General features: G+C 38.8%; 2 protein-coding genes across 6 annotated transcripts; both read left to right on the top strand.

The window, feature by feature from the left end:
* The first annotated feature begins 2220 nt into the window (after window positions 1–2220).
* LOC117373457 (deoxyribonuclease-1-like 2) lies at window positions 2221–10285 on the top strand. 4 transcript variants are annotated; one of them, XM_055222957.1, is made up of 10 exons: window positions 2236–2461; window positions 4098–4255; window positions 5330–5424; window positions 5767–5778; window positions 7268–7357; window positions 7879–7973; window positions 8128–8240; window positions 8935–9092; window positions 9318–9414; window positions 9706–10283. In XM_055222957.1, the coding sequence occupies exons 2-10, from the start codon at window positions 4103–4105 to the stop codon at window positions 9826–9828; spliced, it is 936 nt and encodes a 311-aa protein (XP_055078932.1). In that variant the 5' UTR covers window positions 2236–2461; window positions 4098–4102; the 3' UTR covers window positions 9829–10283. The 4 variants fall into 4 exon arrangements, with proteins under 4 accessions (XP_033825382.1, XP_033825380.1, XP_055078932.1 ...); XM_033969490.2 differs by having other exon boundaries at window positions 5330–5412; window positions 9706–10136; XM_033969491.2 differs by lacking the exon at window positions 5767–5778 and having other exon boundaries at window positions 2221–2461; window positions 5330–5412; window positions 9706–10285.
* A 1043-nt stretch (window positions 10286–11328) lies between these two features.
* hm13 (histocompatibility (minor) 13) lies at window positions 11329–22774 on the top strand. 2 transcript variants are annotated; one of them, XM_055223111.1, is made up of 12 exons: window positions 11335–11639; window positions 12469–12507; window positions 13579–13677; window positions 14611–14693; window positions 14846–14934; window positions 16054–16139; window positions 16596–16721; window positions 17161–17218; window positions 17618–17738; window positions 17829–17931; window positions 18595–18680; window positions 21948–22774. In XM_055223111.1, the coding sequence occupies exons 1-12, from the start codon at window positions 11424–11426 to the stop codon at window positions 22009–22011; spliced, it is 1170 nt and encodes a 389-aa protein (XP_055079086.1). In that variant the 5' UTR covers window positions 11335–11423; the 3' UTR covers window positions 22012–22774. The 2 variants fall into 2 exon arrangements, with proteins under 2 accessions (XP_033825699.1, XP_055079086.1); XM_033969808.2 differs by lacking the exon at window positions 12469–12507 and having other exon boundaries at window positions 11329–11639.
* Window positions 22775–22848: the final 74 nt, after the last annotated feature.

The following is a 22848-nucleotide window of genomic DNA, read 5'->3' as shown; positions in this document are numbered from 1 at the left end:
AAGGTATAAACACAGTGATGCTAGAAGACAAGTGCTTCTGAATTTAGAGAGCCCGTGTCAGACTCCCCCTAGTGGGCGCAGACGGAATGACATGAGGCAAAAATAGAACAGACTCAAAATGGCTCCAAAAACTGCACTTTTAAAACGTGCTCAATACATACTAAAACAGTGAACCTGAGAAAGGTGCATTTTTAAACGAATCGTTAATTTCAATAGCCTAATTACATGTGTGTAAATCCGACTGAAACAATCTCTAGGCCTAGGCTTTGCATGGAGTTGTCCTCTAACTGTTAACTGTTATAAAGCCTAAAGTATCTTATCATTTGCCTTGCCTTACTGTCGGACCATTCTATCACTAATAAGTTAAAATAGCCTACATAAAAACAATCCATAAGCGTAGTCAAATGCCAGGTTATTAAAGCTGCCTAAATATGAGTTGTCAATGATTACCAACATGGCCATGACAAAAAGTTTGAGCTTATGTGGCCTAGGTCAAAGTGGAAAAACGACCCTATTAAAACGTTTAAGTTCCAGATGAAGTGCAATTAGGCCTTCTGTACACTTTTTTGTAAAATTTAGGCTAAATCTTTTTTAGGATGTTTCGCGTCACGTGTCAGCAAACTCACCCGTCTCAATGTAGAAGTCCAGTTGATTCTGTATTGTTTTGATCTATTTTATTGTTAGATTTGGAGTTTGTTAGGTCAAATAAATTAAGTCATGTATGGAGACATTATATTGGGCTATAGAAAATAAACTAAATTGAACAAATCCCTAACCCTTACTCTTATAGTCTAATCTTGTTTGTAGGCCTAGTTTACACTTCAGACCAATGGCCAACCAGCGCGGTCAGAGTTATGATCGATCACGCACAGAGCCTCGACGTACAGAGCCTGTCGCTATAGAAACCAGAAGGCGGGATTGCTTTAATAAAACTCTAGAGGTAACCTAGCATCCTTGTAGTGAAAAGTGTGGTGGCCATCTTGTAACTGACAGGGTTGGATATTGGAAGCACTACTAGACTCATGCATCCTCTGTGGCTTACCCATGGCCTTGTTGCATGTCTCCATGCTTACTCACTTCTCTTACTCTACTTAAAGGTGCACAATGTCATTTTTCTGGTGTATGATTGTCTACTGCAGGCATGGGGATGTTATTGTTTTGAATATGCCACAGGATGGATATTACTTAGCCTCTCCATGGCAAGCAGACAGTGCAACCAGGCCAATCAACTCGTCAGATCTGTGGAGAGGCAACCCAGTCCACAAGCCTCTGCAGGATTTTTCTTTGCAATAAAACACATGTAGTCTATTAAGAAAGAAACAAAAACAAAAAAAAAACAAAAAAAAAAACAGATACGCCTATGTCTTTTTCCATGCTTTGGATCATTCCAGGTAAAGCTAACATGCCAGTGGGGACAAGCAGGTGGTGTACCCCCCCTCAAGAATACAGATAGAAAAGTAAATATGTCAGAGTAAAAAAAATGAAATAAAAAATCAACATAAATTATTATTATTATTATTATTATTATTATTATTATTATTATTATTATTATTATTATTATTATTATTATTATTATTATTATTATTAATAATAATAATAATAATAATAATAATATAAAGACTTTCTCACTGATTGAGAACTGAGAAAGTCATAGTGAAGTGATCTAGAACCCAGATAACAGTGCTCATTGTGTTAACAATACAAGCAACTGAATCGATTTCTCAATATTTCTTGTCATTTTGAATTTGTTTGTAGCCTACTTAAGTCCAATTTATAAATAAATAAATAATAAAAACTGCTCTCAAATAGCCTACAGTGAAGCAAGAGTAAAAATATCCCACTGTTAAATGTACTTAGGCTAATTAAAGTTTAAGAAGCCTAGAAGACCATCTAAAATGTAGCCAACTCAAGTTAAGAATTCAGGTGCCTTTTTAACACTGACAGACACAAAACGACTGCAGTTTCAAGCTCAAACAGCAGAGGGCAGGAGAGAGCTTAAAATGATCAAACCAAATGGAGAATGGGAAATACCCGGGCATCTTTTGATAAGGTTTGAGCTAACAAAAATGATCAAGGCCTATGAGGAAAAGCACCTGCATAAAAATGTGTGCAATTGTTAAAGGAAACTATTGAGGACGCTTACAATCATAAATCCATAAGCTTCAGACGCACCTTAGGAGGGATCCGGAAGATGGGGGAGGGAGCCACCTGTGAAAAGGTGAGGGCAGTAGGCGTGGCCTTGTCCAACCAGCTCTGTCACAAACCTGTCCTACGCCCAAAACCAGCGGTAATCGAGAAACTTTGGCTAAATAAACAATGAACTAGATACAGAGGAACTATAACAGAAGTACTGCAGGTTGACAGTGTAGCTACAAACACTTGTAGTCTGCCTACCGCAAAAACAAGAGTGTAAGGGAGATCAGCCGGGCCTATCTGAGGAAGTGAGACCCACGGAGTTCAGGTAAAACACTTGGTTTGTTTTCATTCCTGGATATACCAGTTTTAGATCTATTTTAATCCGGTTTTTGTCTTTATTTGAACAGGACAATCTGCAGAGTAGGCTATAGCTAATTAAGTAGCCTAACACTGGCTGCAGTAGGCTTAGTGAAATAGACTTACAAAAACATGCTAAAGTTTTACTGAATGAGTAACACTTGTTGTTTGGCGGAGCTGATCAGTATTGATGGTTTTCAGATTCAAAAATGTGATGATGCTATACCCCCAGATGGAGTAAAAAAAAAATACAAATAACTGTGGTTAGCAATTCACAACAGAAGGTCCCAGTTTTGCTGAACCAAGTGGTGTCTTTTTGTGTGCAGTATATATTTTTATTTCTTATATTCTATAGCATTACTAAATGCCCTTCGTGTGGTTATAATGTGTGCAGTATGCCAGATGTTGGCTCCTCTTTCTGTTTAAGAGCCTGTATAAAATAGAACCACCTAAACCAGTTGACTCACCTGCGTCAACTTGCTTACAAGACTAGGACACTTCCTGTTCCAGTCCCGTCTCCTATTTCACACATTTCTTATTGAACATCAGAAATGTATGGAGTGAGGGAGTGTAATCACTCTCTGCTACTGATGCTTTGAGTGGACAACTTCAGGCTTATGTAGATGTTTGTCCCAATTCTATGGCCATGCCTGGTAGAAGATGCTAAGTGTAGGCCTATCACATATTAATGTTGTTGACTTTCTATGCACTCTAATGGGGAATGTTGTATTGTACATTAACACCTAATCTGAGTAATTAACATCTAATACATCTTATAACATCTTTTTTATTATTTACTTTACTATTTACTTTTTGTGTCATAAGTTCAATATTCTTTTATTGTGAGTAGCTATAACATACATCAATTAGGCCCCTAATATGTAGCATGTTCTCATTAGTTGCTGTGCTGAAAGGGTAGTGCGTTGACATTGGTGTCAGTATTGTGCCAGCTCCAAGCTTGATGAAAGTTGTGATGGGCTGTGTGTCTTCACCTTCATTTAAAAATGAAATAAATTAAAGTAAAATGTTGTTGCTTCTTTATCAAAAGAAAGTAAGCTTTTTAGTGATTGCCTATTATTACAGAGTAAAGAAATTGCTGCACTGTCTTGCAAAAGGTGAACTTTTATTTACAGTGGAGAAACGTTTTGACAGCTAGGCGTTCATCAGGCAAAATGCCCAACAACAGCAGTCCTACAGGGCTTCAAAAAGACAAACAGTCTGACAATAAAGCAGTGACAAAGACAACAAACATGTAAACAGCCTCTTGTTTTGTTATTTTACAGTACCTTGACTACAATGCATTACTTGGTATTTATTAGTGCTTCACTTCTCAGAATTCACTTCAATCACAAATTATGAATTACTATATGTAACTTCCTCCACCGTTTTAAGTCCCACCCGCTATTAGTCACCTTGTCTGTCCCTGGTAAAACCAATAACAGTAAACAGCTAAGATGCAACAAGAAATCAAAAAACTGAATCCCGGGAAACTGGTTCGAGACGCATTCAGACTTGCCTTTTGGACCCCATGAGCTCTGTGAAGTCTGTAGCAGGTTTAGCTTAAATTCTCTGAAGTGAAGGTTTGATTTCTGTTTGTGTTCCAGATAAAATGTTGCGTACGTCCACTGCATTAACCAGTTTGTTCCTGGTGGTGATGCTGTTCCTCTCAGGCTTGGACTCATTCAAAATATGCTCCTACAACATCCCAAAGTTCAATAAAGCCAAATCCTCAAACTATAGGGTCATCCACACCCTGACACGGGTATGTATCCCAATGAGGGGATGGAACCTGTGATGTGTCAGTGAGAGGGTAGAACTTGTGATGCATCAGTGAGGGGGTAGAACCAGTGTAACTGAGGAGGTAGAAGGTGAGTCAGTAAGAGGATAGACTGCATGGGGGTAGAATGCATGATGTGGTAGTGACGGAATAGAACACGTGATGTGCCAGTGAGGGGGTAGAACATGTGCCAGTTAGGGAGGTGGAACCTGTGGTGTGTCAGTTAGGGGAAGAACATTTGCCGGTGGGTAAAAAGTGTGTCAGTGAGGGAGTAGAACGCGCGTCACTGAGGGTGGGGTAGTAGAACGCGCGTCAGTGAATGGGGTAGAACCTGTGACATGTCAGTGAAGAGCTAGAAGATGTCAGTGTGGGGCTAGAGGGCATGATGTGTCAGTGACGGGGGGGTAGTAGAATGCACATCAATGAGGTGATAGTAGAATGCGCGTTAGTGAATGAAGTTGAACTGATGTCAGTGAGGGTAAAATGTGACATATGAGTGAAGGAGTAGAACGCATGACATGTCAGTGAGGGGCAGTAGTAGAACCTGTGATGTGTCTGTGAGAGGGTAGTAGAACACACAACAGTGAATGGGGTAGAATGTGTGTCATTGAGGAGATAGAACATGTGATGTGTCATTTAGGGGATAGAACGTGTGACATGTCAGTGAAGGGGTAGAACATGTGATGTGTCAGTGAGGGGGTAGAACATGTGATGTGTCATTCAGGGGATAGAACGTGTGACGTGTCAGTGAAGGGCTAGAACATGTGATGTGTCATTGAGGGGGGTAGCACGTGTGATTTGTCATTCAGGGGATAGAATGTGTGACGTGTCATTGAGGGGATAGAACGTGTGACATGTCAGTGAAGGGGTAGAACATATGATGTGTCAGTGAGGGGGGTAGAACGCGTGATGTGTCAGCGAGGGGACAGAAAGTGTGATGTGTGAGTGAGGGGGTAGAATCTTTGATGTATTAGTGAGGTCAGATTCTTGTACTTGTACAGTACTAGAGATAGGTTGGTGTATTGTGAGATAATTGTGTGTGTGTTTTTCTTTCTGTAGGTCTTCTCACGCTGTGACATCTCACTGTTGCTGCACGTTCAAGATCCCGCTGCAGTAAGGACACTGCTTAAATCTCTCAACAGGTACTCAGACAGGTATTAAAGAACACAGCTTAACACAAAACCATGCCTACTCAGTATAGAGACCATACCCTGAGACAGATACTAACCAATCAGTGCCTCCTTAAGTTAGAGTTCGTCCTAAAATGGTTTGTGACAATTCTTCGCAGAAAGGGGCATTGGGCTGTAGGATAACACAAATTGAGTTTTATGAATATCACTATATTAAGTGATGCAGTACTTTTATATATGCCATTTGTATTAATGAGTCTGCAATGCTGTAGTGGAAGTCAGTCATGGTTGCTGTGTTCCTGCAGAGTTTGGGGCAGTGGTGATAGAATAGCAACTGGTAATATCCTGAATTTTTGTTTTTCACAGTGAAAATTACAGGTTTGTAATTTCTTTTTTTTTTTTTTTTTGAAAATAAAGACAGTTTTAATCACAAAACTGCCTTTATCAACAGACATCAGTTGTTTCTATGGGACTGTTAAGTTACGTCATGACTGTACTGGGACAGACAATGTTTGGACCCAAGCAAGTTGTGATGATGTCACACTGAGCAGCCTCGCTGGCACAAACCATGCCATGATGTTGCATCCAGCCTTGCATCTACTGATGTCTCTAATCTTTATACATTTGCCTTCCAGTTTAATTCATTCATTTGATCACATTGTGTCTATTTTTGCTATTCTCATAATCTTTTATTTGTTTGTTTTGTCATAACTGTTCATCTTTTCAATTGTTTGAATTTTGATCTGAGAGAACTGGAATGCAGAATATAGCTCATGTTTCCACTAATGCTTACACTAGTGCTTGCTACAGTATCATTGTTTGGAGCTGTTTTACTTACTGGTGGTATTGCTGCTTTTTATACTTGGACTGCATAAAATACAACAAAACATCAAATCCTTATGTGGGTGTAGTAGTGTTTCTCAACCAGGTCTTCATTAACATTTAACAGAATTCAAATGCTTAGCAGGGATTTCATATTAAATCAAAACATCATTGTCACAATATTTATTTAACCAAATATTCATAATGGATTTGAGTAGGACCTCAGAAAAAAATGCATACCAGACAATAAAGGTTGGGAACCACTGACCCATATTACTAATCTACTGTACCTCAACAGTCTAACCCTGTGTGCATCAGTACAATAATTTGTATAGTTGATTAATCTTGACAAAATAGTTCCACCCAACCTAACCTCATTACCCAACCTAACCTCATTACCCAGTTTTTCTTTTTCTCTGAGCATAATGTAAAAGTTTGTTATGTGTTTTCTATGCTGCGAATGTCATCGGGTAAGACCTCACACTTTGACCCTAACCAGGACTAAACCACAACCAAGCCAAACTGGGCTTGGTCCTGGTCTGGTCTTGGTTGTGTAAAATGATTCAATACATGTTTTAAGTTCTTTGTCTTAACAGGAAGCAGGTAGTCCAGAGTAGTTTTTGTGACTTTAAACTTCATTGACAAAGACTCCGAGTCATACATGTTGGGTTTAAGATTGCATTCACACTTGCACATGCACCATATAAAAATTGAGAACTATATCTGGACCAGATAGAACGAAACCAGGACTAGAACAGTAACAAACCAAGTCGGGACTAGACTGTAGTTTGAACAGACTGAAGTTTGAACAGGCTCTAGAAGTGACTTATTAAATGGTTTAGAGTGGGTACTGATTTGCATATGTTATAGTTTAATACTAAATATCCCCGAAAAAAAAACACAATATATTTTCCATAAAGATGGAACCATGTTTAAAACGGTCCTCAGTCTCATTGAAAATCAATTGTAACAGCCATTTTTAGACATTTACGTTTAAAATGTGATTAAGTCTTATGAGACAGTTTTTTAAAATCTTGTTTTATAGGTATTTAGGGAAGTTCAAATATGAGTCTGTGTCCAGTGAAGCTTTGGGAAAAGACCCTAAAGACCTCCAGCACTACACTTTTATCTACAGGTGAGTTCAGGACAGTACTCTGGCCACAGCCTTTAACTGAGCATAAATTAATGCATAACAAACTGTGCAAATAAAGGTAATTGTAATTATTTATTATATGTTTTACACTGTAATATAATGCAACTCAGTGTAAAAGTATTCAGAGTATTCAGAATACAGTACTCTGATTGGCCCATGTAACGAAATACGTTACAAATTATGATTTAGGTATTCAGTATTCTGTAACTACCGGTAAATATGTTTTCAGACTACTATTCCCAATAGATTGCCCTCTATTGTTTTATAAGTTACATGGTTAAAACATGAACATCTGGGTTAGGGTTTTAATCCCCAAGGGAAGTGAAGGTAGTGGAGCTCCACCCCCCACTTCTCTCAGTGAGTAGGACACCTCAGCTTTATAAAGAAGTTAGAACATAAACTGTATGGGTTAGAAAGACACTTAACTGAACAGAATCATTAATCAAAAACATAACAGATGGACAGAAAAGTGACAGTGACTCATTTGCTGCTCTCATCATCAGAACACAGACTGTTTCTCTCATTGGACAACACCAACACCAGAGCTCCAACTTTGTCCGGCCACCATTTGCTGTGCACTTCCACAGCAACACGACATGTGAGTTACAGACAACTAATCATTAACATTCTGACAGACATCTCTCAACTGATTAATTGTCTCAGTTTCTCACTTTTCTCCTCTTCTCACTGCTCTTTGCTGCGATCAGGGCTCATCTTCAGTGGTCTTTTAACAAATGTTTTTGTTTTTCCAGTGGAGCCAGAGTTTGTCCTGATCCCACTGCACTCAGAACCGACCCAAGCTGTTCAGGAAATGGACAAACTCTATGATGTGTTTCTCGAGGTGGTCAAAATGTGGAACAACACGGTCAGTGCCTGGTTCAGCTGAAAGGTTTTGCAGTCCTCCTGTAATGGTCTTGTACAGGCCCTGTACTTGTCCTAGGCTGATAAATTGACATTTGACTGGTCTTCAACTCTTGAGAAGTTATTCTGTAAAGGGTTACACAGAGTTGACTCTTGTGAGCATTAAGCCATGTTAGAACGTTGTTACCTCATCAAAAACATACCAAGAGTTGTGTTTTGTTTCATTCACACATGTTTGCGTAACACTTTATTATTAGTCCATCTACATCTCCCAAGCTCAAAGTACTCAGTTCCACCCTATGATGTCATTAAGCAGTAGTTTTCAAGAAACTACTACCTTTTTAGCTTTTGTTCAGTAGAAATGGGCAATTCCTGGGCTGATATTATCCAAATGATTCTAGTGAAGGTTTAAAAACACTGGTAGCACTTCCTGTATTACCACATGTTAAAATTAATATGAATAATGATTTAAATAATTTGTAAGGGAGGCATAATATAGTCTACAAAATCTTTGCTTTTTTTTTTTTTTAATCAATGCTTTTATGCTATTTTAAACTGGAAGCTGCTTTTTGTGTTTTTACAATGAATTCAAATATAAAAGTTATCATATTCGTAATTTAAATTTTACTTGTATAATTAACAAGAATACATATTGTTTTTAATGAAGAATTTATTATTAACGTATTGTTTTTTTACAGAATGTGATGTTCCTAGGGGACTTCCATGCTGGCTGTGCTTACATGACTCGCTCCGACAAAAAGGACATTCGGCTCTTCTCCAACACCAGCTTCTCCTGGCTAATAACAGATCGAATCGACACCACGGTGACCGACCAGACCCATTGCCCCTATGACAGGTAAGCACCACTGCCGCAATGACAGATCAATCTAATTTAGAATCACTGTAAAAATAATTGTATCAACTAAACTCTGTGGAAAATAGACTTGCATTTAACTTCAAGCCAATTTTGCTAATAGAGAATGACTAACCTCTGGTTCAAGTGTTCTGCCAAGGCATTAGAATCTCTAATATGAAGTTATAAAAAATTAATGTTTCTGAAGTTCCTGGTTGTGTTTTGCAGAATGGTCGTTTATGGAACGTCTTTCCTGAAGCAGATTAAGCCTTTCTCAGCCAAAGTCTTCAACCCCATCAAGAATTTTAAAATCCAGTCGAGACGGGTAAGATCCAAATCTTTTTGAGCTTGATTAGAGCCACATTCAGGCCACATGGATGTTTTGGTAAAAAGTGCCTGTTTCGGGCACTGAGGAGAGAGAACCATGGAGGATAGAGGCAGGTTTCCAGACACTTGGTCTATTCATGCTCACTAAACAGAGAAAGCCATTTCCATTTGGACAGTGCTATGCAAGTATTTCCACAAGTCAAAGCTAATTGTACAACACAATCCATCCAGTTTGATTGCCTCTTGTCCTGTTTCTGTGTTCTTATTGGCTTCTGTGTTTTGATCACAGTTGGTGGAGGTGAGCGACCACTTTCCATTGGAGGTCGAGTTGAAGAGTTCTGTGATGTCACTGCTGCAGACTCAATCCCTCTACTTCCTGCTACTGAGCCTCCACTTTTTGTTAGACCTGTGACATCCCCTGGCTTAATACTATGGGAGTTTCATGAATTTATCAACGAGATACATTCATTCTAAAAGTGTGTTTTACAACAACCAAACAAAGCAGTAGTGACTTTCTGATTGCTGTCAAGTAATTTACTCCCATGCCATACAGCCTACGAACTGTATCCAATGCTTTTTCAAAACAAAAAAAAGTACCTTAACCTCATACTTTTATACTTATACTTACCGGTAATCTTGTTTTTACTTGTAACTTTCTTAATTTTTCTTCAACTTGAGTTTTATGGCACATCTATTCCCATTTCAATATACAATTCATAAATATTTTTGTGATTGTTGCATTGGTTTTTTTTTTACAAAACATTCTCAGGATCAAAGCAAATGTGTTTGTTTGTGTTACACTGTACATATGTATTTGACCATCTTTTAATGGATTTGATTTTAGTAAAATATTCTTATTCATTTCTCAGCATGTTCTTGAAGTAGCCTTTATTAATGAAACAGTCCAGATTATACCACGTTTGTGTTTTAAATTGTGCCCCAAAATCCAAACACATATATAGATAGATATAGATAGATATAGATAGAGATAGATAGATAGATAGATAGATAGATAGATAGATAGATAGATAGATAGATAGATAGATAGATAGATAGATAGATAGATAGATAGATAGATAGATAGATAGATAGATAGATAGATAGATAGATATAATAAAAATAAGCAGACACCAAGCACACAGCAATCAAACCTGTACCAGAAGACTTTATTATTTAGTTCAAGGAGCATTAATTTGTTTCCCATGTCAAGTCCTATTGGACATGGGTGGTGTACTGAGTTTAAGGTTATAGTCCCACTTGGAGCATTAGGCCCCATTATGCGAACAACTGCCAAAGGAAATGGAAATACTCTCTGATTCTTGAATGGGGTCGTATTAAATAGGAACTTCAATATGAGCGAATGACAATGTTTTAGTGTATTTTTGTGTTTTATCAGTTAAATGATTGATGAGATAAATTGTAAGATTTTGTAGTATGAATTTGTATGTTTTTGTGTACCATAATTGAACTAAAGCATTATAATTAAATCCATCGGGACCCAAACCGAAGTATATAACATTCATAGTATTGAGGTAGCCTGCTCTATGGGTAAATCGGCCATTAAGCGCCCCCATGTGGTCAGAAGAGCCGATCACACTCATGACCAGAGGATGGCGCTGTGTTGGGTGATGACCAAACACACGAATAAGTGATTTTGCAGAGATATGTCTGTTAAGACAGAGGTATAACTAGGCAGGGCAAAAATACTTCTCATTCTTTTCAAAACAAACTTATGAAAAACCTCGTATTTCTATGGCTGACTAGGTAACTATCTTGGTCTTAGTTTTAAGCAGGCTGTAGACCTGTGATGACACTAATGGCAGATTCTGCTGCGGGACAGCATGGATCTACAGCCGCAGTTTGTTGCCTGTGCTCTTGCTCAGAGTGAGACCTCCTGTTCTCGCTCCAAACGTATCTCTGAGCCGTAAGGAAACGTGGCTTTACGGCGCCGTGCACGCTGCAAGTGCGCGTTCATAGCATTCTTCAGTGGATGAATGAAGCGGAACCATGTCTTCTGCCGAACCCGTGCCCGAGTCAGTCCCAGAGTCTCTCCCCGAGGCCCTGAACTCCAGCGCTGGTAATGGCAGCGATGCACTCAACGCCACAGTCCGGTTCACAGCCACACCAGAGGGTACGGCGCTGGCCTACGGCAGCCTGCTCTTCATGGCCCTGTTGCCCATCTTCTTCGGTGCCCTGCGCTCCGTGCGCTGTTCCAAGTCCAAGGTAAGCTTTTTAGAGAGGCCCCGGCTTATAGGGCAGCAACAGACGACAAATGCCCGCCTCTGTCCTCATGTGTGGAACTTTGCGGCTGTGAACATGTTAACATGTCGCCTGTATGTGTGCGGAAACAGCTGGCGCTGGTATATCTATCTAGCTAACGTTTAACGTTATGTTTATGTTGTTGAAGCGTGTTTTAACACGGCCCACAAACAAGCGGAGTGGAGCCCTACGGAGCCCGGCACGCGGCTTTTGTTCCGGCTTTTGATTCAATGGTGCCGATTTCAGCGGAGCATAATGTTTTTATGAAACGTCACGTGGGTTTCCCTGGCCTCCTGTTGGCTACGTGTCTGTGGCATTCTGGCGCTCTTAGGTCCAGATGGGTGAAATGTGACCGCATCCGGGACAAAACAAAGCCGTGGGGTCAAAATGCTGCTATTCGTTGGGGCAGCAGGTTTAGGAAGGTGGGTGTCTTTCGGAGAACACGGTGTTCTGTATGAACTCCCGCAAATGACCCATGTGTAGCTTCATCTGCAGCCTACTGATGCGCTTGGCCCTGCTTTCGCTCTGTGACTGACACCAATTTATCAAAACTACTTGATGTTATAGCCCTGCAGAGACCGACTGTATGCTCTCTCTAAGCTGAATTCTGATTTCCATCCACAAAGGGTGAACAGAGTCAAGAGACTCTGTTCACTGGTAATAGAAATATTTTCAGATGCAAAGTTTCCCAAGAAATAAAGCAGGGAAAGTTCAGTAAATGTCATCCTTTCTGATATGCTCTCCTTGTCTCTCTCTGTCATCTGTCCTGTTCTGTATTTTTGTGCTACTTTAGTGGTGTGGTGAGGAGCAGAAGGAGGACCAAGGCTTCAGAGTGAGTACAGAGAAGATGCAGAGTCCTCTGAATGTGCAGTTGAAACCTATTTGGGCCTGAGGCAGAGCGTGCAGTCCTAACCCACTCACTAGTATACAGTCACAGTTTATGCAGCCAGTTTGTTTAGTGGAGCATGGATTTACTCTAACTTTAAGAATGGATATACAGTTATTCCTCCACTAATATTGTTCCTGTACAACTTTGTGTTGTTGTTGGAAACTGAGCCCAAGACCTGACTAACCTCTAGCCTTGCAAGAGCAAAGGTTTCTATACACAGGATATGATTTGATTGGCCAGGCTGACTATCTCTAGTGCTTCAGCTGTGAATATGGGCTTCATGTATCATTCCCCTGACTGTGACTCTAGGCCTTTAGGCCTAGTCATTTAGATAATGAATTGGTTAATGGTGACTTATCATTAAATTTTGATAATAAGGATTTATATGGGACAGAAAGAAGAAATGCTGAAGATTTTGTATTTTTGTTATTTATATGTAAAAAGGCAGATTAAACTCATGATTCACAAGTTTGAGCCGTCTTTGTTTCCTAGTATATTTTTTCTGTAATTGTTTTTGCATGAACTTCCATACAGGTATGGTCTTGTGAGCGCAGTCAGATACATAGAGGTGCGTAATAGTTTTGAGAAGTTTTGTCACGCCCCCTTTTTAGACAACTAATCAATCAGCAGGACATGTGTTTACTCGACCATGGATTTCTTCAGTCGATTACAGCACTACCCCTGACGAGGTCCCAGAGAAAGATGTGCTTTTCTAGAGTCACAACACATGTAGCTTCCTGTTCTTGTCTGCCAATAGTGGATGCATTAAATGGGAATTGTTTTACCAAGTTCAGATCAAAATCTTTAATTCCATTTTGAAGAATGATGGATGTCCAATGGAGTGTGGCCTAGTGTGGCTTATAGAAAAATGTGCTTTTAAAGTTGAACATTCCCCATATTGCTGGGGTCAGACATTTGCTCTGAGATGGAGAATTGTATAAGAGGGGGAAAAAAATGATTACTTTGCTTTGACAAATTGGAGGAAACTTGTAGTTTTCTTTTTTTTTTTGACAGAATGGAGGGGAAATGCCAGAGACCATTACGAGTCGAGACGCAGCACGATTCCCCATCATTGCCAGCGGTACACTCTTTGGACTCTACCTGTTCTTTAAGGTACGAATCAACATATTCTCATTACTACTACTAAATATAGCAAGGGTTACTCATACCTGTGTGTTTCACCATACCAACTGCAGTGGTCACATACAAGTTCACAGGTTCAGGGCTGAACAGAATGGGAAAGGTTGAGTGTCACAGGTCAAAATATATCTTGAATCATTTCTGACTTGGGATGCATCCACATGTATACCATCTAATGCAGTTAGATGTCAGTTTATAAACCTGCTTTCTCAAAGCTTATTCTTTGTTAAATATTTTCTTTCACAAATTCTAAATTTGTTGAAGAGATAACTTTTTATTGTATGTGACATCACTGCTGTAGCCTATTAACAAGAAATGTTAAGGTATTCATGGTTTCCAAATCCCTGGTATATACAACATTTTTCACATTTAAAAAATACAGTATTATGCTTTAAGTTGTTAAAAGCCATGGCAGGGGTCCATTTTCCATCATTCTAAAACCTAGACCAAATAACAATGATGGCTGATGTATGTATGTTATATCTACAATATATATACATACATACATACATACACACCCACACACACCCCCACCCCCACACACACACACCTTTTTTTTTCTCCCTCATATTGATTCTTGATTCATATTGACACTTTTGATTCAAGCTTATTTTGTCTGGTTAAAAACTAATACAAATGTCATCCAAGATTAATTCCCTGAATATAAACAATGCAGATCAATATTGTACATGCAGATCATTAAACAAAAAGAATTGTCAAATTTACTCTCTCAGTAAAAGCATTTGGGTTGGAACAGAGGATTGTCTGTAGACCTAAAAAGCCCCATGCTAATCATTGACACTTAAAAATGACTTGACCTTGATTAAAATGTGTTTAAGTGTCAATGATTAGCATTTTTAATTGCACAGCCCTACTTAATATTATATATTTTCTTTTCCATTTCAGCTGTTCTCTCAGGAGTATATCAACCTGCTCCTGTCACTGTACTTCTTTGTCCTGGGAGTCCTTGCTCTGTCTCACACCATTAGGTTAGTACCTGGCTGCAGCAAATTACAACTAAGTACTAACTTGGAAATTGAATTATCTCTATCCGGTAAAAGCAGAACTTAAAATGCTGCAAGAAAGCGTTATAGTTGTATTCATCAGTAAATATTTTAATCTACTCTCTCTACACTTTCAGCCCGTTGATCGCTTCGGTTTTTCCGGCTTCTTTCCCAAACAAACCATACCAGCTTCTGTTCACCCAAGGCACAGGAGAAAACAAAGAGGGTGAGTGCTGGAATGATATGATTATAATATATATTAATATAGATAGAAAAAGAGGCATGTGTAAAGGTGATGGGTCATATTGGATTTGACAATGCTTCATGTAATTCATCCCAAAATGATCTTTCATACAGAACCCAGGCAGTAGTAGCCAATGGATTTAAATGAAGTTGTCTAACTTTAAGTAAAGGAGTGTCCCAAGGCTGAAGTTTTTTGGCCCACTACTTTTCCTATTTTTTATTAATTCCATTGGTTACAATTTAAGACAAAGCCACATTCATACAAAACAGTGTCATCTGCATAGAATTGTAAATGTTCCCATGGCTGATCAGGCACTTTAAAAGCTGCAACAAGCAGATCAGCAGATTTAACCAAGTCATTGAATGCAAACTAAAACTAAAATGTTTTTTACAAAAAAAAAAAAAAAAAATCAAAGTAGCGTGCAAGTTACAAATCTTTACAGACAAAATGGTACATCGATTGAAAGAGTCAACATTTACAAATAGCTTGGGTTTTGACTTGATAAAAATCCCCTAAAAAACATAACTCAATTATGTAACAGTTTCAAATCAAAATTATAATTTTATTACAGAAACAAACAATAAATTACAGAAAAGATATGGTGCAAGAAACCTTTCTTTCCACACTGGATTATGAGGATGTTGTACATGCAGACCTCGGCCTCTGCTTTGAAACTGCTGGATCCACTATTTCAGTCTGGGCTTTGTTTTATTACCATCACTGTGTTCTCTATGAAAAAGTGGGTTGATCGTCACTGTCTATTAGAAGACAGCAGCACTGTATGAAATGTATCTATAAGGGACTACTTCAAAAACTGCTACCAAAACTGAGATGGTAAAGAGGACTTTTAGCTGTTTGCTGTTTGTTTTGCTTCACAAAAATGGTATACACTCCAAGGAAAAGCAAAGCTGGATATTTTGGTGACACAGTCGCAATTTAATTATCTGGTAACAAACTTTTATACCTGCATCTTTTTTAATGTTTTATATAGACTTATATACTTGTTTTGTTTTTTTTTTTTGCTTGTACAGTGTTGTGTTTTAAACAGAGCACCCATGGAGGAAAAAAAACCAAAACATAACGGTCATGTTTTTGTTCCAGAGATCCTGAATTATGAATTTGACACCAAGACTTTGGTGTGTCTACTGCTCAGTTCTGTGGTTGGGGTGTGGTACCTGCTCAAGAAGGTACTTAATTATATTAATTTATTTGAACAACACATCCATTCCAAATATGTTAAGTGCTTTAAAGGTGCACTATGTAACTTTTCTGGGGATGGTGCCATTTCCATGGAGATGTTATTGCCTTGCCTGGAATGTTCCACAGTTTGACAATAACCACATCTATCTCCAGGTGACAAACATGTGCCCTCACAAGTTACAGGTCGGATCTATGGTTACGTGACCCCATTCACAGTAAAGTTTTTTGCGCAATGAAAAACAACTTTATTTGATTAAATGCTTGATGATGAAGTTTAACACCATATGGCTGAACATTTCTTTTAAAGCAGCAACATGTCCGTGGAGACAATCAGATGGCTTACACTTCACCAGAAAGTTACATAGTGCATCTTTAAACTTGCATGTTATGAAATCTCCCTATCATGGCGCCAATCAACTTTCTGCTCTTTTGTGATGTCACAGCACTGGATAGCCAATAACCTCTTTGGTTTGGCATTTGCCTTGAACGGAGTCGAGCTGCTGCACCTCAACAACGTCAGTACAGGCTGCATCCTGCTGGGGGGACTGTTTGTCTATGACGTTTTCTGGGTAAGTGTTCTTTTGCAGTGTGACAAGAAAAGTGGCATATACGTTTAACAATCACCCTACAGTGATTTTTACAATGATTCATTACCTCTTTATGTGTGTCTACACCAGGGGTGGGCAACCTTTTTGACACATGGGCCATAATAGGTTCCAAAATTGTATATATATAAATACACACACGCCTCATTAGAGATTTGGCCTGTAACATGTAGCAAAGCATGAATATTCAAGGCTCATTGTACAAATGAATAATTAATTTATTACATTTCAGTTAAATAAACACAACAAGGTTTACCCTTACCTATTTTAATGTAATTTGGTCACGTTTGGCGGGCCGGATTAATAAGACCAAAGGGCCGAATGTGGCCCCCAGGCCGTACTTTTCGCATGTCTGGTCTAGACTGATATAGACCTTGAACTAAGCCTGAGACTTGTTTTTCAGGTGTTTGGGACAAATGTGATGGTGACTGTGGCTAAGTCCTTTGAAGCTCCCATCAAATGTGAGTGTCTTTTTACATGGTTATTCTCCAAACTAATTATTACTGGAATATTTTCACATAATGGACATTGAACAAGCTGCGCACCTGCTGAACTGCCCCCAGGACCAATGTGTCCTGTGGGAGTATGTGTAGTGTGTAGATTGTGTAGAATTTTAATGCTAGTAAGAGAACTTTTGGTCACTTCTACTTTAACCCAGTTTATGTACTAAGAGGTACTGTACTGTAGAGCATTGGAGAATCCTTCACAATCTTCTCCACTCTGAACATAATGGGAATTCTAAAAGTTAGTAATTGCAGTCTTTAGTATTGTCAGTACTACATGGTCCTGGATACAGATTTAAACCCGGATTTAAAACTCTGTAAATACTAAATGGGAATGTATTTTTTTGTGTATTTCAGTGGTGTTCCCTCAGGACCTGTTGGAGAAGGGACTTGGAGCCAGTAACTTTGCAATGTTGGGTTTAGGCGACATTGTGATTCCAGGAATTTTCATTGCTCTTTTGCTGCGCTTTGACGTCAGGTAATATTCTCTGGTTGGACGAGGTTTAGATGGATATCCTCAGGTTCAGGATGGATAAATGTTGATATTTGGGTGTTGTTTTTTGTCCAGTCTGAAGAAGAACACTCGGACGTACTTCTACACCAGTTTTGTGGCATACATCTTTGGATTGGTTCTAACTATCTTCATCATGCACACATTCAAACATGCTCAGGTGAGTTCTGTGTTTTGTCATAATAATTACTATTGAGACACTGGGGCTCGCCCACTAATGATATGATATGGAGTTTAATCTCTCTCTAATTGCTCTGCTATTGACTGATGTGTCCTTGGAAGTGTCAGATTTGTATGACAATTATCCGCCCAGTAGCTCTCGAAAACCCTCAAAAAACCTTTGGAAAATATGGCATGATGACAATTTCCTGTTTACAAGTGACAAAAGCTTTAAGTTGACAATATTCAGTGATTTGAACATTTGTTTTTCTTTCGCTTACTTTCAGATATGATTTAGTTTCTTAGTTTGTTTCTGATTTTGTGAGTTGTTAGATATAGAGTTGTTTCTGAGTTGTTTTCCCAAATACTTTTTACTCTAATAGTTTCTTGGACTACTACTTTGCACTTCTACTTCACTCGAGTACTACTTTTTTGAAGAAATATTTCTCTTACTTGAGAAAAATTTTTGGCTTCTCTACCACCCCTGGTCTTTGGGCTCTGCACCCGACTTATCTCCAGTGTCTGAGGACACTAGAATGTAGTTTTGTAAATGTGAGTGAATTGTGAATGATTCCATGATGTTAAGCACCCCCCTATAAAAACATCCAGTGTGGTTCTAACAGTTCTAATGGTTGTAACCTGTGTGTGGGTTTCTCTGTTGCAGCCTGCGCTCCTGTACCTGGTCCCAGCCTGTGTGGGGTTCCCAGTGATTGTGGCTTTGCTCAAAGGAGAACTCACTGAAATGTTCAGGTAAGTCCTCACAGCAGCATTTAAGCCTCTGAGTGATCTGCCATTAACCCTCTTATCTGGGGATTTCACCATTTTACTGTAAAATCTTAATTTCACTCTGACAATAAATGGATTGTTTTTTTTAGACAGGAGAATGTACAGAATGCAGATATATCTCTCTCTTAGAAGGGGACAGGGTTCAGTCAATTGTATGGCATTTTCATCGGAAAGTTCCAAAATTGAAAGCCTCTAAAATTCAAGATTAATTAATTAAAGATTAAAAATTTATTTCTGACAGTGTTACATACACAGTTAAAATCAGATTATCATCAGAATTTTGGAGTTGTAAGACTATTAAAATGACACATTAACAGCAAAAATGTATGAATTTTTATGGTTCCTCAAATTACTCTCGTCAGATTTTGCAGTTTGTATATCATTTAAATAATCCTGGAATGTGAACATTCCAACTCCATTAACAAGGTCTGTAAGATATCTGTGTAATCTGTCGTCCACATCTGATCCACAGTAAAAGAAAAATATAAAATCTGTCAATTGGACAAAAAGTTGCGGGAGTGAAGACATTTTGCTGCTCATCCAAGCTTCTTCTTCAGTTCCCGTCAGATTACTGGTGGACCCTGCCTTCTATCTATCTGAAGGGAGGAACTAACTTCTGAAACTGAAAACACCTATTGTTTACGGTTTCTGTTTTTAGTCTGTGTGATCCCTGAGTCGTCCAGGTCTGATCCATAGTAAAAGCCAAAGTTAAATCTGTCAACTGGAAAAAAAAAGTTGCAGGAGTGAAGACGTTTCACTGCTCATCCAAGTCACTTCTTCAGTTCTAGTTAGATTGCTGGTGGACACTTATATCTATCTGAAGGGAGGAGCTAACTACACTGAAAGCCATCTCAAAGCTACTAACCACTCCTTTGAAGATAGTGAGGTAAAGATATTAGCCAGAGGAAAAGAAATGGTTTGAGAGGGGGGTGAAAGAAACAATTTTTGTTAGGAAAGACAGTCATTCTTTCAACAGGAATGGGGGCCTGAGATACACTCTGATTTATAACTTCATCCGTAGACCCAAAGCAAACAAAAAACAAAACAGCTAGCCAGTAGGCTCATTTAGGCTGAATGATTATGCTAAGTAGGTCCCAGGCCAAAGGCCATCCTTAGACTCAGGCACAGTGCACACGTAGTGTAGCTTAGTAGACCTAGTCTACATTTCAAAACTGTAAACAATAGCTGTTTACAGTTTCAGTGTAGATAGCTCCTCCCTTCAGACAGATATAAGGCAGTGTCCACCAGTAATCTGACCAGAACTGAAGAAGCGGCTTGGATGAGCAGTGAAAAGTCTTAACTCCTACAACTTTTTGTCCAGTTCACAGATTTAACTTTGGCTTTTGCTATTTCTGTTTGTAGGCTAGGTCTTTTGAGCTTCACTAAGTGTGCACTATGGAGTTATAGATGGGTGATGGATGATTAAGGCCCCATTGCTGTTCAAGTGTTCACGGAAGGATTCTTTCCTAACAAAAAAATGCTTCTAAACTCCCCTCTCAAACCATTTCTTTTCTTTGAAGATAGTGAGGTACAGATCTTAGTCAAAGGAGTGTTTAGTGGCTTTGAGATGGAGATGTACGGCAGACTGAGGTCCAGAGGAGCTCTTGCGACGGTGTTGGTACATTCTCTTATTGAGTGGCTGTTTAGTTTCTCAAATGTAATACTCACCGTACTCTTCACTACACTGCATGGAGTAGACCACATTGCTTTGTTTGTGGCTCGGGGTTTTGTCCTTTGGGTGAACCAGTTTCTGTCTTAAAGTGTTTGTAGTTTTGAAATAGACTGGAGTTTCATACTGTCTGAAAAATCTCTGAAGCTTCTCAGACACACCAGGTGTGTAAGTAAGGGTTACACCTTTCCTGCTAGGTTTAGATTCCATGTTGTCCTATTTTTAGCTCTCTTAGATCTATTGAATGCCCATTTTGGATATCCATAAGCAGAGAGGGCTTTCTCCACGACCAGAAGCGAAGAAGCAGCTTGAATGCATTGTGAAACGTCTTCACTCCTACAACTTTATGTCCAGTTGATAGATTTTATATTTTTCTTTTACTAAGGTCCATAAGACACATTTTGACCGTCTTTCTGTTTAATATAAAGAATTTGAGAAGAAATCTGAAACCCAACTATATCAAGTCGCATTTCTCACCTTACACAGCATTTCCATTTTGTCCAGATTACGGTATTTTCTTTTATTTTTGTGACAATGCGAACAAGCGCAATTTGACTCTTAAAGACCTTTTTAGATTTTGATGTGACATCCCATGAACAAATGTTTGTTTTTTTAATCACCTCATTAGTAATTCTTTCTTTTCCTTATTCTCTTGTCCTTCCTTTCCTCTCTTCCTTGAGTGCTTTCCACCCTTTCTTCATTGTGTCCTTTCCTCCTCATCTGTCTTTTCTTGTTTTATCCCCTGTCCTTCTCTTCCTTATGTCCTTCCATCCCTCCCTCTCTTCCTTGTGTTCTACTAGTTTTGAGTCCTCAGTTGAGTTCCTTCCCTCATCTCCTCGCCTCATTTCTTTTCCTTCTGTCAGTGGCTCTCCTTCAAGCCTTGTTAGTTCGATGGAAAAGTATGAGCGCCGTAGACCTGGTCCTAACCCCGTGGCTTTGTAGAGCGGACCAAAACCAGAAACAGGCCAAGTCAATGCAGTATGTATCTGAGGATAGAATCATATATTTCATTTATTTAAGATAAGATACATTTTAAGGTCCTTGATGAGGAAAATTATATACTGTAGAAAGTATCAACTTCAGTCTTATCCGATCAGTCCTGCTGGTAGGCCACTTGGTACAGTTCAAATAACTCAACCAGTCCAAAATAAAAGTGACAATACAGGTGTAAATGTGCAATTCTAAAGAATCAATTGAACTTGTTCATATAAAAAAAACAACTAATATTTCTGAAAGGGTGTTCTTTTGGATACAAAAACAATATTTGACCTGCAATAAAAGTAGAGTAGTTCTTGGCGCGATTGTCCGACCTGTGAGAAGTGTCGACTTATGTAGCTGTTTCTAGAATTTCAGCAGTAAATAACCTCTCCCATCAGGTATACACACCTTAATCAGAATTAACCTGCCTAGCTCATCTTGTGTGTGATTCTGCTTAAGCCCTTGTTGTTGCTTCATCCTGTGGAGTTTGTCCTCCACCTCAGGCACTCTCAAACTCTCTGTAAACATGTATATGTACATGATGCCCGCAGTCATAATAACACTTTATTTGTGTTGGTCCATAGATATGAGGAAGAGGCAAGTGAGGAGGCTGGGACAGACTCGGAGTCGGAGAAAAAGGACCAATAGCTTCTCTTCTTTTATTTTTATGTATTTCTTATTCATGCAATGTTTTTTCCACGACATTTCACTGAAGCCCCGCCCTCTTCCTGCTGGTTGTTATGGGAACGGGGCTCATGTGCCTAAACAGGGAGCCAATACATGGCCAGAACGCTTTGTCGGCTTCAGCTCTGCTTCATGGACATGTTACAGGATCTTGTCAAAAAACTTTAGGGGTAAAGAATATATATTTATTTGTTTTGCAAAGACTCGCCATAGTTTAGAATAATGTTCCAAACTGTAGGATGGGGAAAACTAAATATTTAATTTAAATTGAATATTGTATTTTTGTCTGATTCTAATCTTGGAACTTTAAGAATTCTAAGACTCTAGCAGGCCTGGGAACAGTGTGTCCTGGGAAGGTTGGATATAGATTGAATGTTTCTCTTATATTGGTCCTACATATAATTTTAATAGGGGGGTGGGGTCAGACTTTGTGCCATAAAAGTGGGGAGAAAAATAGAGAATTGATAAAAATGGCTTCAGTAGTAAATGAGGGGGGCCCTTTTTGTTATTGTTCAGTAAAACACTTTGAGTTCCTGGTTCCTGTGATGTCTTGATTCCAAACCACAAAAGTGTTTGTATGAGATCTAGGAGGAAATCAAAGTGTTGTATATTAAAAAGAACTTTTCCAGATATTTTCAGCCTAAACTTCTGTAGAACTCATTTGTTGCAGCAGAAAAAGGGAAACTGCTCTGTGTTTGATGTTCATAATAAAAGTGAATGATCTCAACTTTCATTTTTCATTTGCAGTACTATTTCAGTAGCTAGTATAGGTTCATTTGGTGTTGAATGAACAGATTTTGT

The sequence above is a fragment of the Periophthalmus magnuspinnatus genome, chromosome 7 (genome assembly GCF_009829125.3).
Source record: "Periophthalmus magnuspinnatus isolate fPerMag1 chromosome 7, fPerMag1.2.pri, whole genome shotgun sequence".
NCBI classification, from domain to species: domain Eukaryota; kingdom Metazoa; phylum Chordata; class Actinopteri; order Gobiiformes; family Gobiidae; genus Periophthalmus; species Periophthalmus magnuspinnatus.
Note: the sequence above shows the minus strand (reverse complement) of the source record. Positions and strands in the feature narration are given on the sequence as shown.